This window comes from Ixodes scapularis, unplaced genomic scaffold (assembly GCF_016920785.2).
Source record: "Ixodes scapularis isolate PalLabHiFi unplaced genomic scaffold, ASM1692078v2 PGA_scaffold9__187_contigs__length_104089568, whole genome shotgun sequence".
Classification (NCBI taxonomy): domain Eukaryota; kingdom Metazoa; phylum Arthropoda; class Arachnida; order Ixodida; family Ixodidae; genus Ixodes; species Ixodes scapularis.
Window position 1 is genome coordinate 83,730,167 of NW_024609884.1, and position 16,838 is coordinate 83,747,004.

General features: G+C 45.1%; 1 protein-coding gene across 3 annotated transcripts in view; it reads left to right on the forward strand.

The window, feature by feature from the left end:
• The window catches only part of LOC115329951 (insulin-degrading enzyme), a 44,813-nt gene that overhangs the window by 12,302 nt on the left and 15,673 nt on the right, over nucleotides 1–16,838 (forward strand). For all 3 annotated transcript variants that reach the window (XM_042287494.1, XM_029991636.4, XM_029991635.4), the window contains exons 10-20: nucleotides 1,567–1,639; nucleotides 1,695–1,787; nucleotides 4,529–4,701; nucleotides 5,040–5,143; nucleotides 8,591–8,693; nucleotides 8,761–8,856; nucleotides 11,175–11,284; nucleotides 12,385–12,529; nucleotides 15,113–15,223; nucleotides 15,354–15,474; nucleotides 15,533–15,624. In XM_042287494.1, coding sequence (XP_042143428.1) covers nucleotides 1,567–1,639; nucleotides 1,695–1,787; nucleotides 4,529–4,701; nucleotides 5,040–5,143; nucleotides 8,591–8,693; nucleotides 8,761–8,856; nucleotides 11,175–11,284; nucleotides 12,385–12,529; nucleotides 15,113–15,223; nucleotides 15,354–15,474; nucleotides 15,533–15,624 — 1,221 coding nt within the window. The remainder of the gene's footprint in view (nucleotides 1–1,566; nucleotides 1,640–1,694; nucleotides 1,788–4,528; nucleotides 4,702–5,039; nucleotides 5,144–8,590; nucleotides 8,694–8,760; nucleotides 8,857–11,174; nucleotides 11,285–12,384; nucleotides 12,530–15,112; nucleotides 15,224–15,353; nucleotides 15,475–15,532; nucleotides 15,625–16,838) is intronic.

Genomic DNA, 16,838 nt, shown 5'->3' on the forward strand with positions numbered 1-16,838 from the left:
ACTTACAACACAGAAATCAGAGTGCTGAGGCATTTTTAGCACATGCAGTTTTAGAGTGCCGCTCTTAAGTGCCCGTTCCCAACTTTAGTGGCGTCGCTGTCATCGTCGCCGTCGACAACGGTGTTGGTGACGAGAGAAATTTAGCAAAATCCCACTAAATGGGAAGGGAGCAGAACAGGAGGAGGGGAAAGGGAGGAGGGACGTACTCTTCCCTCTGCACCCTACCCTCCTCCTCCTCAAGAGCTGTGCTCTAATTCGGCATTACAGAGAATTGCAAGCGTCTTTCATATTTTAAACCATGAAATGTTTTTTTTATGCACCACCCCCCCAATCCCAAAATTTTGTCCGTCCATCCGTCCGTGCATTTTCTGCTAATGTCAGGCGACCTGTACACCTTGGGGTAATTGATGGCACGTGACCTATGCACCGATTCGGTTACCCGCTAAATTTAGCGGGAAGATTCATGTCTTGTTACCTACACCAATCCAGTTTCCCCGCTTGTGAAGATATTAGTCACCTGACACAGCAATTTCCTCGCCCCTCTCCTCCCCTCCCTCTCCTAGCAACAACCCCTAGATAACCCTGGGTGATGTTGCTCCCAGGGTGTTTCACAGCATTCCATGCATTAGAAGACCTTGAAGGCAAAAGTCACTGCCCATTTTTTCCTTGGTTCTTTTGGAATGAAGATCAAAAGTCGTGCAAACTAAATTTCAAGCAGGGTTTTTTGGTGGGACTGAGTTTGTGTGTTTGCTGGTGAGTTCTTACTTTTGCCGCCTTGATTTTGTTTGCTCAGATTTATCATTTATTTATTTGGAAAGAGCTTGTCGGTATAGTTGAAGACCCTTAGAAAATCTCACGACTGTTTTTGCTGGTAAAAGTTTTTTAGTTTTTTTTTTTTACCAGTGTTTTTTTGTTCGCAAGTATTGGGGCCACTTTGTGTCTAGATTGACCAGAAACTCCAGCTTGGTAGTTTCAGCTCAGTTTTACTATGACCAAGAAACTCGCCGAAAACTTTTGGGGGAAAAAAGAGACGCATAGCGTATGGGGATGATTGCTGCATTTTAGGCAATCTCATACAGTTCCGAAGAAAGTTACTGGGTGGGAGTAGGGTGCTTCAGTGGTCTACTCTTTAGCGTGATGCCACCCTTTGTGGCGCCCGATGTTGACGAGGTGCGCTTGCGGGGAAAATACAAAGAAATGGGGGGAAACAAAATGCCGCCGTAACAGAGGTGAATGCCAAGAGCTCGAGCCGAGAGAAGCTCTTTTCACACGCAAAATGATCCGATGTCATCGCCCTAAGACGGACACCCCAGGCTGGACTGTGGCAAATAATGTTGACTCCATTGTTGCGCTTTCCTCTCCATGAGGTAATCTGGAATAGCCCCCGAGGCACCAGCATGAGCTGCGGCTTCAAAGTGTTTTTTTGACAGATTGTTCCGCAAATTGTCGCTATTGTGAGGCACGTCATAGCCACGCTGCCTGGCACTGCTTGTGGCACACTTTTCTCGCGGAGTGGTGCCGGGCTAGCAAGGCTGGGAGTTGTTGAGCCCCCGTTTCCCACCACAGCCCGGAGACTACCTGGCCCACCTGATTGGCCACGAGGGGCCCGGCAGCCTGCTCTCGGAACTGAAGGCACGAGGTAGGCGGTGCCCGGGCGGCCCCCATTCGGTGCACGGTACAGTTTTTTCCCGCAGGCTGGGTGAACTCCCTCATGGGCGGAGAGAAGGACGGAGCTCGGGGCTTCAGCTTCACCATAGTGAACGTGGATCTGACCGAGGAAGGCCTAGGTGAGTGCTCGACGTTCACCAGCCCCCCCTCCCCGTATTCTTACCCCATTTCCTCCTATGTCGTTGGCGGTATTTGGGATCCAGGCCCGCCAGTGCGTAGCCAATGATTGCTACATATCGAGCGAAGAAACCGGCAGAGTGACAGGACTCGGGAGATGTTTGTCCCCCAAACTGGGACTTGCGTTGAATTCTGGGGTCTGTGGGAGAGTCCTGTCTCTGTTCCGTCGTTCACCACTTCCCTTTTGAAGATTGTGGTAACTTGCTACCTATACATGCTCTTCCAGAAAAAAGACCTTGTTCAGAAGCAGCTCAACTGTTATTTCGCTCAATATGGTAGACCAGTGGTTCTCAACCATTGATGTTTCGCGAACCCCATGTGGATTGGCAGAGATGATAGAGGACCCCATTTGTGGTGAGGGGAAGGGAAAGGTATAGGTTAATTATGATAATGATTTAATAAATGGATACAACTAAGGGCTATGTGAAGTAGACTTCGTTGACATACACACGAGAAAACTCAGCAGAATATTGGAATGTTTCTTCTCAATCTGAAAAAAGACAACTTTTATTGCCGGGCTTGCCTGATGAGAAATGGCTTTGCGAACCCCTGGGATGCCTTCACAGACCTTCATTTGAGAACCACTGTGGTAGACTATAAAAAAGCCGTATAATATGGTGGGTTTATTTTTACAGATTTTATAGATGGAAATCGATCGGAAAAACTTGATTGTGCAAAGCTATTACCGTAGATGGGGTCCGTTAACTCTAGTTTGTTCCCCAGTTATGAAATTTTGTTCCCGTAAAATACTCGTAGTGAAAAATGTCACTGCCAAAATCGGAAAACATTAAGCGTGCGAATAAGCTGTTGTTTAGAATATTTTTGCGAGGCCAGAGGCAGCAGACGCCGAGCTCAGTTTACGCAATTGAGTGGCAATGTAGAAGATAATAAAAAGAAGATTTGAGGCCGAAAATGTCTCGTGAATGTCTAGCGACTTTACCGTGACAACTAGAAAATAAATTAACATTTCTACAAAACACTCAGTTTTGGAAGGAAGCTCGTGAACAAGTAAGGGAAATATAGCATTTTGAAACCAGAAGTGTGACTCATATTGGTACGTGGACCATGGTATTTCACATGCTTATGATCCCAGACTGAGTCCAAGGTGGTCAGTGTATTGCTGTTTATTAGCGTCATTCTCCAAGATCATAGCAGTTACTCACGATTGCACCTTGGTGCCGCAGCGAATAACTGGCTGGTTCAGACTTTTGCGTTGATAACAACAAAACAACAGCACACCGGGACAAGTATCAAATCACTCTTGATTGCCTCACGAGGCTGCTGCTTGAATTGCTTGCCACATTGTGTACGGCAAACATTTTTTGTGGCGGCTGTGTCAGTCGCTCTGAATGTAACCAATGCACCTATCTGAACCAGGCATTAGTCACTGTTTCTAAGTGGTATAGCAAGTGACATCGTATGTAGAAACTGCTTGTAAAGAGTTTGATGTATATCCTACGGTTCTAATGTGATACATTGATGCGCGGGAAATGATAAATTTTGGTGCTGTTGATTCTTCGGTGATTCTAGCTACCGTATTTACTCGCAGAATGAAGGCACTTTTTTTTTTTTCCAAAAATCGATGTAAAGTTGGGGGGGGGGGGGGGGGGGGGGGGGGCGTTCATTACGCGAAGTAAAATTTTTGCGTCCATATTTACTCGTATTTACTCGCATAATGAACGGACCTTTTATCCTGAAAAATCGAAGCAACTTCTTATCTCTTTGCGCGCGGCGCCCGACCCCGTAACCAAATTAAGCCGTGCAAAAAAAGAAAAAAAAGAAAAAAAAAAAACTCCTCTTTGTTTTCTTGTTTCTTGTTTTTTTTTCGCCGCCTTTCGCAAGCTCTTTTGTTTGCTTAGGCGAGGGCTCTCCGCTTACCTTTCTTATCTCCTTGCGCGTGGCGCGCGACGCACGACCCCCCCCCCCCCCCCCCCCGTAAGCAAGCTGCGCTGTGCAAAAAAAAGAAAAAAAAGCTTATCTTTTCCTTTTGTTTTTTTCTCAATTCCGTAAGTTTTTTTTTTTTGCCGTCTTTTGCAAGTTGTAGGGCTTCTCCGCTGCTCTTTTTGACCTCCTTGGAGCACTTGCGCGCGGCGCGCGACCCCCCGTAACCAAACTGCGCTGTGCAAAAAAAAAAAAGAAAGCTTATTTTTGTTTTTGTTTTTTCTTAGTTCCGCGGGTTTTCTTTTCTTTTTTTTTTCTTTTTGCCGTCTTTCGCAAGCTTCTCCGCTTCTCTTACCTCCTTGGCGCGGCAGCGCGCGAACCCAAAGTCCAGACTGCGCTGTGCAAAAATAAAAAAAGCTCCTATCCATGTTTTTTTTCTTGCTTCCGTTGTATCTTTGCGAATTTTTTAACGCCTTTTGCAAGCCGTTTTGTTCGCCTACGCTGCCCATGCATTCGCGACCTCGCTGCACCAGGATAGAAAAGTGCGTTCATTTCGCGCGCGTGGGGGGAGGGGGTCAAAATTTTGACATCCGAGTTGGGGGTGCGTTTATTACGCGAGTGAAAAAAAAAAAGTCTAAATTTCGAGAGCAGACTTCGGGGGTGCGTTCATTACGTGAGTGCGTTCATTGTGCGAGTAAATACGGTAAATATCTCGTACATGACTGGCTGGAGCTCAAATCTGCTCCGAGCAGTGGGGTGTTGGAAGCATTGAACTGTCGCTGAAAATGCCAACCTGTTTCAGACCACTCGGAGGACATTGTGACCCTGGTATTCCAGTACTTGAACATGCTTCGCAAGGAAGGCCCCCAGGAGTGGGTCTTTAAGGAGCTGCAGGACCAGTCGCGCATGGCCTTTCGCTTCAAGGGCAAGGACACTCCCCAGGGCTATGCTCGTGACTTGGCCAGCCTGGTGCACGTGAGTGGCTCGTGGTGCGAGCTATGTTCCGTTTCACACCTAGTCTGAGCACAGCTGACAGTGCGATTCAATGGATCAAGCAGCGCCAAACGCATCCTGACGGCACTCGTCAGCATCTTTATGCTCTTGCTATCAGCGGCTAAGCCAATCACGCAAAGAAAAAAGCGCAGCATCACCGGTGACAGGAAATTCACAAAGATGGCGAGCGCCGTGATGATGCACTTTTGGTGCTGCTTGCTCAGCTCCGTTGGGTCGTAGCGTCGGCTGCGCTCGGACTTCTAACCATCCGCAGAGGGCTGTCTGAGGCTGCCTGGAGCTCTCCGACTCTCTTCGTGCAGCTCTTCCCGATGGAGGACGTGTTGGCGGGACCCTACCTGCTCGAGGACTACCGGCCCGACCTGATCGAAGACCTACTGGGCTACCTGCGACCAGACAACGTCCGGTGAGTGACGCTCGAGTCACCGTGCTCGCTTTGTACTTTTATCGGGGTAATTTGTTAGTTTATTGCGACCACATGCTTTTGTGTGATTTATGTTTGGGACATGTGCCTTTGCCAGGAACGTAGACTGGGGGACGTGGTTCCCGCTGCTCCTTAGTAGCTTTGTGCAATGTCCGGACAATGCTGGAATGGCAATGATAGCGGTGTGGATGTCTCTGAAGAAAGATGAGTGTCAATTTTAATGCAAATTTTTTTTTTTTTTTTGGGGGGGGGGGTCAGTAATGTTTGTTGGAAAATAAGCTAACAACAGACACTACTACGTTTTCATTCCATCCCCTGAGGCCTCAAGGGGAGTTTAGTGGTCTGCTACCTTTGTTGTAACATTGACAAAGTGCTTACCGGGAGTTTATGGGATTGGAGATTGTTGTTGAGTGCCGCAGAACCATACTAATAATGAATTTAATGTGTCACGTGACGTTCGTGGCATCCGCACCAGGTAAGAACCGGTGGCCGCGTCCATTCTCCATGACCTCTGGCATGTGCACATTGGGTCCCGGCACGTGCCTCAGGTGCACTGCTGCAGTAGCTTCAATTAATTTACCTGCATTTCCTGCATCGATGCAGGTAAATGAATCGAAGCTACTGTACGTCAAGCAAGTTGTCTGTTCTTTGCACAAAGGTGCTGTGACATCACTGTACGTCTGCAATAAACAGTCAATGTAATGAACCGGCATTTTATAAATGGTGGCACATGTGTGCTATCAGAAGAAAGCTCAAAGTGTGATGCAATAACTATGCCAAATATAATCAGTTCCATAATGTTGTTCCCTGCCTCAGTATACAAAATAGGAACACTAATTGATAAAATGAAGAAAAAAAAAATTGTCGCAGTGGAGGACAATGACACAACGCCTTTGCTATTAAACATGCAGCTGGAATTATTAGCCCTATACTATCAAGTGTAGCAAATAATATGTTATCAAGTGGTATTTTTCCTAACAGCTTGAAGTTAGCTAAAGACCCTCATTTTTAAGGGCACTAGTCATACAAATCTTGGAAATTACAGGCCAATTTCTGACTTGACAGTTTGTTCTACAATATTTGAGAGCATGAAAGAACTGCGTGGAAAGTTTTGTTTATGAAGCACAAAGGTATATCAATTCTGCGCTATACGGGTTCTAAAAAGAAAAATCAATGGAGCAAGCTTTACAAGAAAATAAAGACAAATTGGTTGCAAATATCGAAGATAAAGTAATTACACTAGGCCTGTTTTTAGACATCAGGAGAGCATTCAATGCCGTTCAACACAATATTTTTATAAAAAAAACTAGAGCATTACGGCATTCTCAGTGTTGCACTCTCATCAGTTGAATTGTTTGCAATACATTACGATTGGCCACCCATAGTTCATGACTGGTTAAGAGTTCAGGGGAAATTACACCCACCCCTTTCCACTTTAGCAAAGCGAACGCTGGAAAGGAGGTGGCCTCCTTTCTGGCATTCGCTCTGCTGAAGTGGAAAGGGGTGAGTGGAATTTCCCCTGAATTCCTAACCTATCACAAACTACAGTGTCAAATAAGTTGGAAACACAGCATGGCATCCCACAAAGTTCTATTTTAGGCCCATTACTTTTTCTAATTTATATTGCGAGCGTTCCAGGTTCCCCAGAGTTAATAATATTTGTGGACAACACCAATATCTTTTTTAGTGGAGCAACACTGGAATGTCTGCAGGATAAAGCAAACACTTATCTTGTTAAGCTTTCTAAATGACCGCAGTTTAACAGACTACAATTAAACAGATGTAAAACAAAGTACCATATTTTCCAGTGTATAGGTTGCATTTTTTCCCCTCAAATTTTCATTGATGTGTCTTATACAATGGTGCGATTTATATGCATTGTTTGTTTTCTTTACGTAGGAACCATAACTGCACAAATTTGCTGCAGGACTAATCTTTCTCGTTCAATTTGTTGACGAGAACATTGAAACTGGCTCCCGCTTCAGCATATATCATGATCATAATACACATATACAGACAGGTACATGAATACAGTTTTGCCATGCCGACCATACAAATTATTTTTTATGGCCAGTATTTTGTGAAAATGGCCATTCATACAGGAGTGTGACTTATAGATTGGAAAATACAATATGCAATTTTTAAACCAGCAACAAAACATTTACGAAAAATCTCTATATTATATTTGAAAACAAAATATTAGAACAGGTAACAGAGCAAAAGTTATTAGGCATATGGTTTAATCGAAAGTTGAAATGGAATACACATGTCAATATATATAAGGGGAAATTATCCCGAGTTGGGGGCAGTATTTATAAAGTAGCAAGCCTTGTTCCCAGGTGGCTTATTGAAACACTCTATTACTCCCTATTTTTCTCAAAAGTGTTATGGAATTTTTATTTCAGGTGCATTGATAGTATCTAATTATAGACACATACTAACTCTACAAAGAAAAGTCCTATGACTACTTGACAATTATAGCGGGACCATAAGAGAACTGTGCTCCCAACCACTTTTTATCAGATATAGTATCTTGAATGCAAATCAGGTATCTTATATTTTGAATTTCTTCAATTTATTTATACATAAAAGAAAGTTCTATGTCACTGCCGGCAAACTAGAAACAACATCGTTGTACCTGTTGCATCGTGTTACCTGAAGCATTCAAACTAATTACGAAATCCAGAGTTCAAAACATCAAATAATTAACTTAATAATTAACACACCCGACATAAACTATACACAATAATACCTAATATTTAAAAAATGCACTACATCACTGGTAAGTAGTGATATGAAATTTCAATGACATTCGCTTTATATTGTATTAGGAAACAAAAATATTTATGAAGTTTTTGTTTACATACTGTTTGTGAATTGGCTCCTTGCATGTTCATTTCCACATTTTGCAAGATTAATTTTTTTAATCATTATATCTTATTTACGTACATATTTCTATGGTATCGCAAAAATTTCAATTATTCCATATATGCTCGAAACTTCCAGCTGTTTGTATTTTTTTCGCCATTTACGTCTTTATGTGAACTATAAAGGCTAATTCACATACCAACTTATTGTGAAACAGAGTATAACTCGGTCATCTGCAAACGCACCCAACCTTGACTTCCGCAAGTTTTTAAAATCAATAGACTTTCTCCTTCTAGGACACCCTATACATACATTTTATCTCGCAAACACCGCAAAACGTTGGCTCTGGTGAAATGCAGTTCCAAGGCCAGCTCATAGGTGGCACCAGCATGCCGGTGTGTTTTCTTGTCGTAGGGGATTGCAAGATCTCGTTTATAAGTGAATGCAAATGTGTGAACGGGCCTTTAGCCCTCCATTGTATCTGCTGCGCCGAATGTGCAACAAACCGGTACGTGAAGAACGGCAGTCGGTGAGAGCGGGTGGGTGCGCTGTTGTTTGCAGGATTGCCCTTGTGGCCAAGCGCTTTGCGGGTCAGACGGACTCGGTGGAGAAGTGGTACGGTACCATGTACAAGCTGGAGCCCATTGCGGAGACGGTGCTGCAGGTAGCGTAGCCGGTGCGGCGTGCCCCTCCCCTTGCCCGTCCGCTCACTCACTGTTTCTCTCCGGCAGAAATGGAGGGAAGCTGGCACCCATGAGAACCTGCGCTTGCCTCCTCGCAACGAGTTCATTCCAAACAACTTCGACGCCTGTGCCCGCGAGCCCGAGGTGGGTATGATGCGTGGAAGAGAGAATTTTTTGCAACATACGTTGCAAAACCAACTCTCTCTAGAGACGTCTTAAAACAGAAGCACGTTTTGGAATTGCTCCTACCTCAAATTGTGTCTCATGACGTCAATTATGCACTAAGAAATAATTTTTCTTCAGATATAGTTTGTTGTGACATACATGTCCTACCAAGTACATAAGAAAAGCAAAAAACTTACTTTGATAGTTTGCATAAAGCCGACGGACGCAGAGTATGTCATGTGATTGTGTCAACCTGTTTGGTTCTGTTGCGTCTGCTTTGACAGTTTGGCTTTTTGGCAATCTGTTATAAAATAGAACATGAACGCACGACAGATTTTGCATCGTCGGCTTTATGCAAAGTATCAAAGTAAGTTATAACTTTTACAGCGGAGCTGTTAAGGGCTAGCTTCCCGAGGATCGTGTCCCCCGCAAAGAAATGTCGACGGAAAACTCTGGACGGCTACCGCCATCTATGAGCGACGGCGGGAACCAGACAACCGGCTTGCCGGCCTCGCTCATAGATGGTGACAACCTCTCCAGCCTTTCCACTCTAATTTTCACCAGAGTGGAAAGGCTGAATTTCTCTAGGCGTCGTCCTAGACGTTGTCCTTGAGTTTGTCCTAGAAGTCGTCCTTGAGGTCGTCTTTGAGGTTATCCGAGAGGTTGGTTGTCCTTGAGGCCGTCCTAGAAGTTATCCTTGTCGTCCTTGAGGTCGTCATAGATGTTGTCCTCGAGGCCGTCCTTGAGGTTGTCTTTGATGTCGTCCTAGACTTCATCCCTGAGGTCTTCCTAGGCGTCGTCCTAGAAGTCGTCCTTGAGGTCGTCCTAGAAGTCGTCCTTGAGGTCGTCATAGACGTTGTCCTTGAGGTCGTCCTAGAAGTTGTCCTTGAGGTTGACCTTGAGGTTGTCTTTGATGTTGCTCAGACTTCATCCCTGAGGTCTTCCTAGGTGTCGTCCTAGAAGTCGTCCTTGAGGTCGTCCTAGACGTCGTCCTTTAGGCGTCGTCCTTGAGGTCGTCCTTCATAGTACAGCTTCACTGGTCTTCCTTCTTCACCAGAGTGGAAAGGCTGGAAGTTTTTTTCTCTCATTCTTATTACGCTTGCGGGTGATTATATTGAGACCTTTGTAACCTATCGTCTTCCTAGGCGCCATGTTTTGCGGTCACTTGAGTATGTATATAGCTACTAAAATGATGACTTTCTAAGTCGCTCCGGTAGGGCAAGGGTAGAGCATCGGACTAATAAGCGAGAGTTAGTTGGTTCGATTCCCGCAATGGACAATGTGGTTTTGCAAGGAAATCTGCCTGTGTCGCCTTTTTTTTTTTGTTACTGTATTTTCCGGACTAAATCTGCACCTGGTGCAGGGACAAATTTCATTTGAAGAAAAAAGTTTTTCTTTAGGTAGTTAGCACCCGACGCATAGTCCGCACCTTGTGCATAGTCCACACGTAAGAAGCCTCATACACAGTACACCTCGGGAAATGCCTGCTTTGTTGTCTCCCAAAGAAGCTGGTATTCTACATAGATCATCTGTAACATACTGTGTCATTCACAAAATCTGCCAAGTTTTGTCAGAATGAACAATCTAGAAAAAGCAAATCCTTGTATAGTATGCACCTTTAGATATTCTGCACTACACAAAATTTCAAATTTTAAACATGTATGGTTAGTCCAGAAAAAGTGGTTCAACCTTTCGTGATTCCCTAGACTTGAAACCAGCCCTAAAATTGAGTTAAAATGATGTTGCTCTCAATAACACAGAGCCTAAAAGTCTGAAGTAACTCGTTTGGACTGGTGGTGCTGTTTTTTTGGAGGTAGTCAAAACAAGCTAACTGTTTGATGTTTCTTATTAAAATTTTAGATTTTACTTTTGTTACAGCATCATGTTGCCGAAAATGAATGGAGCATGCACGCTTTTGTGGCGGGGGCGACTTTGGCGCCGGGAAAGGGAGAGTACAGCAGTGACACCCTCACCCTTTCGCTGATAATAGTCGCGGTTGAGGCTCAGCGCGTTCGGCCAATCACGATTGCACTGGGGGTCATGTGATCACGCTCCTCGCCGCTCCACTTTTCAGCCGGGAAGGTCAATAGCACTCCTTTATTTTCTTCAGTATTGTCCAGACTACCTGAAATGGAATGTATCAGGAAGGGTGTTAGATTGGGGTTATTATTCCACCAGCATCTTTACTGTAAGAAGTGAAATTTTATGTGGACTCAATCTTTCTGTGGAAGTTGGACCTGGCGACTCTTTCTCATCGCGGGTACGAGAGGGGAAGCCTTAAGGTTATCTGCTTGCAGAGCCAGCCGCTGCCGACCATCATCAAGAACACGGAGTCGACCCGGGTGTGGTTTGTGCAGGACCAGGAGTACAACCTGCCCAAGGCAGTGCTCCACTTTGAGTTCAAGAGGCAAGTGGGCTGCCGCACACTGCACGTCGTGCGGCGCATTTTGGTTCGTTTAAAGGGGCACTAAACCACTTTCTGCAGTAGTCTATTTCTAAGCATTCTAAAGAACCAAACATTACATTCGTGCGTGGCCAATTTCTCTATTAAAATTAGTATCAAGGATTGATTACCTTAGAACTATCGCTGACACCGTATGGAGCCATCGGATGAGGAGAGGCAGAGGAATAGCCTTTCTCCTCATCCGATGGCACCATCCGGTCTCTCCGATTGATCCGAGGTAATCAATTTTTGACGCCGATTTTAATGGAGAAATATTTCACGCATATGCATGTAGTGTTTGGTTCTTCAAGAGCCCATAGATTGAGTTATGACCAGAAATAGACTGTTGCACATAGTGGTTTAATGCCCTTAAGGTCAAAAGCCATTTCCACAAGTGGAACCACGTGTGATGGCGATGCGCAAAGGTGGCAGGCAAGGACAGAGACAGGCAGGGACAAGCAAACGGGGAAAGGCGTTCGGAATTACAGAAATTATCGAAAATGAGAGCTAAAATTCTCTATCGAAATACACCTGGGAAAAGTATTGCATTACATATCAAATAAAGATTTGCAAAATAAACGAAAAAGTATACTTGGGGAGTTAAAATACACAAATACATTATTAATAATGGCTGAAATTAGATTAGTATTGAACTAATTTGGAAAGTTTTGACGGAATTTTAAACTGATCTTGCAGGTCTTATAACTCCATTATAAATTAACATAGTTCATACTATTAACATAAAATTGTTATAGGGGAGGCTATGCAGAAGAAATTTAACCCCAAAAGTGACATCATGAGTGTGGGTGGCCATGTGATCATGCGGCGTGGCAAATTTGGACGTTGGATAGTTTTCCAAAACAGTTTCAGTTCAGTAATCCTCTTGACCTTTGTGATAATAATAATAAAAAATCTTTATTTGCTTAGGAGAGCCACGGCACTGCAGATGTTATGCCCATGAGTGTTCCCAGTCTGTGCTTCAATATAACCTGCCTGCTCTGCTTGATCACTTTTGTCCAGTGCAGCTCCACGTCGTAATGTTTGTGTTGTTGTTTCCTTTGCAGCCCAGTTGCCTATCAGGACCCTCATTATACCAACATGACGCACATGTTTGTGCGCTTGTTCACTGACGCCCTGAACGAGTACGCCTATGCAGCCATGCAGGCGGGACTCAACTACACTCTAGACAACACAATCTACGGCATTGTGGTGCGTTCGCTTTGAAATTATGGCTGATATTGCTCCGAGTTTACTATGTAGAGTTGATATAATGAATCTGTCGGGAAGGGTCCGCCATCTTCTCATGCATTTTGGCTGCCTCGGAACACTCAGGACGCTGGAGCATAGAGGCAGACGTCAGTGGTCCTGGTGGGCCCAAATTGCTGGCGCGGTTTTGAAAAACGCAAAGAAGCAGGAAATTACTACTTGCAAGGTCGCTACTTTGTCTTTCTTAGTTTTATTTTGAAAAATAAAATACCGCCGTCCTGCATCAAGAAAAATCTTGGCAAAGATTTTTAAGGCTAATAAGGCCTCGAGCTGTTTGTGGGCACATTAAGCAGAATAAATAAATAAATAAAGGCGCCTTGCTCAGGAACTGGGGTTTGACTGTGACCCGAAGCCCTGAGCTTGCCTTAATCCCTCGTATGAAAGTAATAGGTTATTATAATTTGAGAGAGCATTTCAATCATTGCATTATTTTGCAAATAATTTTAATAATAAAAAAAAATTAAACTTGTCTCTTATCATTTTGATAGACCCGAAGAGCACAGTCTGGGGTGCATGCATTATGTGTGTGATTTGTTATACTTGGTTACGTAATGCTTGGGGTGTTTTAAGATGCGTTGCGAGCTTGACACGCTCATGTACTTCCCGGGGTTATGAAAATGATTGGAACAAGTTTTAGTTTATTCTTGAAGCCTGACGTCGTGAGATCACTTGGGGAGAGGAGCTATGCCTCGTCATTTGGAAGCATGGTGTAAGATATATGTAGGTGTGGACACCACGCACATCGCAGTGTCCATATAAAGTCTTCTCCTCGCCTTGGTTGCAAGCGGTGCCACCAGATGACTCTGCAGGCCCGGTTTCCCATGCTTCTCCACGGGAGACAGGCTTGTTTTTAAAATTGTTTTTTGGGTGTGCCACTTTGTGTAGAACACATGGCGTAGACACAGCTTCATCATTGACTCTAGTTTCGTGCCTCAACGGCAGTGAGAACAGTTTTATAAATGCATTGAAGTGCAGAGATCCCAGGCACTGTGTTCAAGCCAGCATCCATTTGGATCTGAGCAGACGGTCCGAGGGGCATGCGCATGTGCCAGGCTGCCATGGCAATGAGACACTTTTTTTTATTTGTCTCTTTTCTTCAGTTGCGCCGTCTGACTGGCAGAGATGCTGTCGAAATAGGCTATTCGGGGCGTGCGCCAATAGGACTTTATATGGTTGATCGCGTCGCAGCGTTCGCCCTGCTTCGTATCCTCACCTAAAAAGTATCTTACACCATGTTGCAAGCCAGCAGCGCATGCTGACAGTAGCCTATCGTCGCAAGCTTCCTTGAGTTATACTTAGTCCAGCTGCTTGTGCTCCCATTCGCTGCTTCCTGTTGCTGAGCAAAGCTGTCGGGTTGTGGATTGTACGGTGGGAAGTTAGATTCCGCCTCCGCTGCTCGGTTAATCTTGCTAATTATGACTACGTATGATTGATTATGGCTAAGTATGGTTCTATTAACTTTGTATGATGTAGGAAATTGCGTACCGCCCGCCGATTTGCCATTTCCCACGTGGTCCGTCAACAACACAAGTCCAGCCGAGTTCTTTCACAGGAGCGGGATTCCACTCCCCTTTTATTGGTACATAAAACACAACGCTCAAAAACACTCAATCTAACATCCAAAGACATGCGACATTACACTAATATTCACACTCGCCTCTTAAGTCGAAGCTAAACACAAAGAGGGCCCCAGGCCTCGTGTCCCGCGATTACCCTAGATCCGGTCGCACACACCTGCCTGTTTTCGGTGCCGTCCGGAGTCCTAAGAGAGTTTTCCCTCCCGGTCCCCCCGACTATATCGTTCGATGGGCGAGGAGCTTTCGCCCTGGGGCGCCTGCAGCGCCATCCAGTGGCTAGGAGAGAAAGCGGCACGTCGGGAGCCGAATTCGAGATCCCAACCGACTTCGCGGCGACACGACCATGTGATTGTGTCTGAGGCGAGGCAACTGCATAGCCACCTCGCGGCAACAGTGCCAGAGTGGTTTGATGGGCGCCCTCGTGAATGCACGGAGCGCCATAATGCTCATGCATTGCCTGCTATGGGCTTTGTACACTTTTTAGATGCCTTGACCCGTGTGTAACAGCTTTGTGTTGTACACTCGAGCATAATGCTTTTGGCACGAAACCCAGCCCGTAAGCACATTCTGGGTCAAAACTAAGTTGATAAGCGCCCAAACATTTGAACGCATCACGGCGAAACGAGCATACCTAACCTATCGTCTACTTTCTTTTTCTACTTTTCTGTCACTCTCTTCCTCTTCCTTTCCTCTGTGTACCACCGATGTCAACGCCCACAACTTGCTGTGCTTCTTTTCCGTCTTTATCCTCCGAGAAGTTTTGCGATTTAGAGTGATGTGCTATATGTTTGTTGCTATGGGCTGATCTATTCGCACTATAAATTTTTTTAAATATGTTCCAGGTCGCGAAATTTGGAAAAATTAGGTCCTTGAGAAAATTCAGTAATTTCCACTATATTGCCTGTGTGGCGCGCAACAAGAGTGGTGGTGTGTGTCAAATCCATTGCAGCTCAGCATCAAAGGCTACAACGACAAGCAGCACGTGCTACTCTCCAAGATCATGGACAAGATGACCAACTTCACTGTCGACCAGCAGCGCTTCGACATTCTCAAAGAAGCAGTGAGTCATTCTGGTCATGGACTGGCCCCAGCGGTCTCGAGAAAAGTCGAGGGATACTAACGAGACAAACACGACCGGCGTTTTAGAGAAGGCTCAAGATTTATTCTCGTGTAATTCACTCTCCGCGCAGTACATTCGGGGCCTGAAGAATTTCAACGCCGAGCCGCCGCACCAGCACGCCGTGTATTACACATACATGCTCTTGGCACAGAAAGTGTGGTCCCACGGCGAGATGCTCGAGGCCACGGAAGGCGAGTCGCCTCGTCTGCGTGATCTAGGCTGGTGTCTGAAGGCTCCTTCTTGTTGCAGAGCTGACGAGGGACCGGGTGCAGGAGATGATCCCCAAGCTGCTGTCACGCATGCACCTCGAGTGCCTGATCCATGGCAACGTGACCCGCCAGGTAGGGACTGCATTGCAGCTTGCCAGTGGGCCGGCAGGACAGTAGGACTGCTGCTGAGGAACCACCTCCGTGGGGTTGAGGTTCTGGTGTCGCCTCCGGAACGCAAGGTGCAGGGCTCGAACCCTGGTGGTCCCTTTCTCGGGCTTCACTCATTGCCTAAGCGTGACTTTAAAGGAGCACTAACACCTTTGAAGAATTTTTTTTTTTTTTTTTTTAATTTATTTTTAGCAGTTGGACACGATACTTAGACATCACCCTCAAAATTTGGAGCCTGGAAACAGCGTATTTGCCGGAAAAAAATATAGTTTGAAAAAGGCAAATTTGCAATTCTCGCGCTCCTTGAAAACGTCAAAAGTGGGTTGGCGCTTTTTTTTTTTTTTTTGCTGTTCTTTAATTGGAAGTGTTGTTCGTCTTTCCCCTTCCACCTCTCATCGATCACACACTCTCTCGAATTACGCTCCACCAGCTCGGCGCCAGCCATGCATGTGTAAGCAGACGACGTGTCGGTTGCGAGTTTCAATATATTGTTGGTCCACTGCTCTGCTTAGACGTTCCAAAACACTTTCAAAAGCGGTGCAGTTGAAGGTAAAGTGCAGCGGACTTTGATGAGCGACGTCGGGTGTTGGTGCTGCATCAAGGACCGTCCCAGCACTGGCACATCCGCAAGTGCCCCTCCACACAAGCTTTCAAAGAATGAAGTGGCGAAGAAGGAGTGGCTGGAAATGCAACGCAATCTTGCCTGTCTGTGTTGTCGAGGTGCCACAAATCTGAAGCAGGTGAAAGAGGGCGGTGGAGAAAAGCTCACCGGAAAAAAGCTCACCGCAAAACTGTCTGATGCGGAGAAAAGCTCAACGGCCTTTTGACGGATGCAGAGAAATATTCACCTACGAATCTAAGAATTGAATGTTTACTCAAGTGAAATACATTCACTCAAATGAACTATGCTGGGATGCCTTAGGCGCATGCAATCGTTCTGCTCTTCACTAGCAGAATTTATTTTTAAAATATAAAAACATCCTGTAACACATGAGGCATTGCCCGAAGATAATAATATAAATAATTTCAATAGAACACTAATTTTAAAAAAAATAACGGGGGAATTATAACCAGTGTAGAGAGCTGCAGCTTGAGTAGTTTCTGGATATTTATTATTATGAAATTACCTTTATGTAGTATACCAGCAGTGCATTGCCAAATCTCCACATTTCACCATT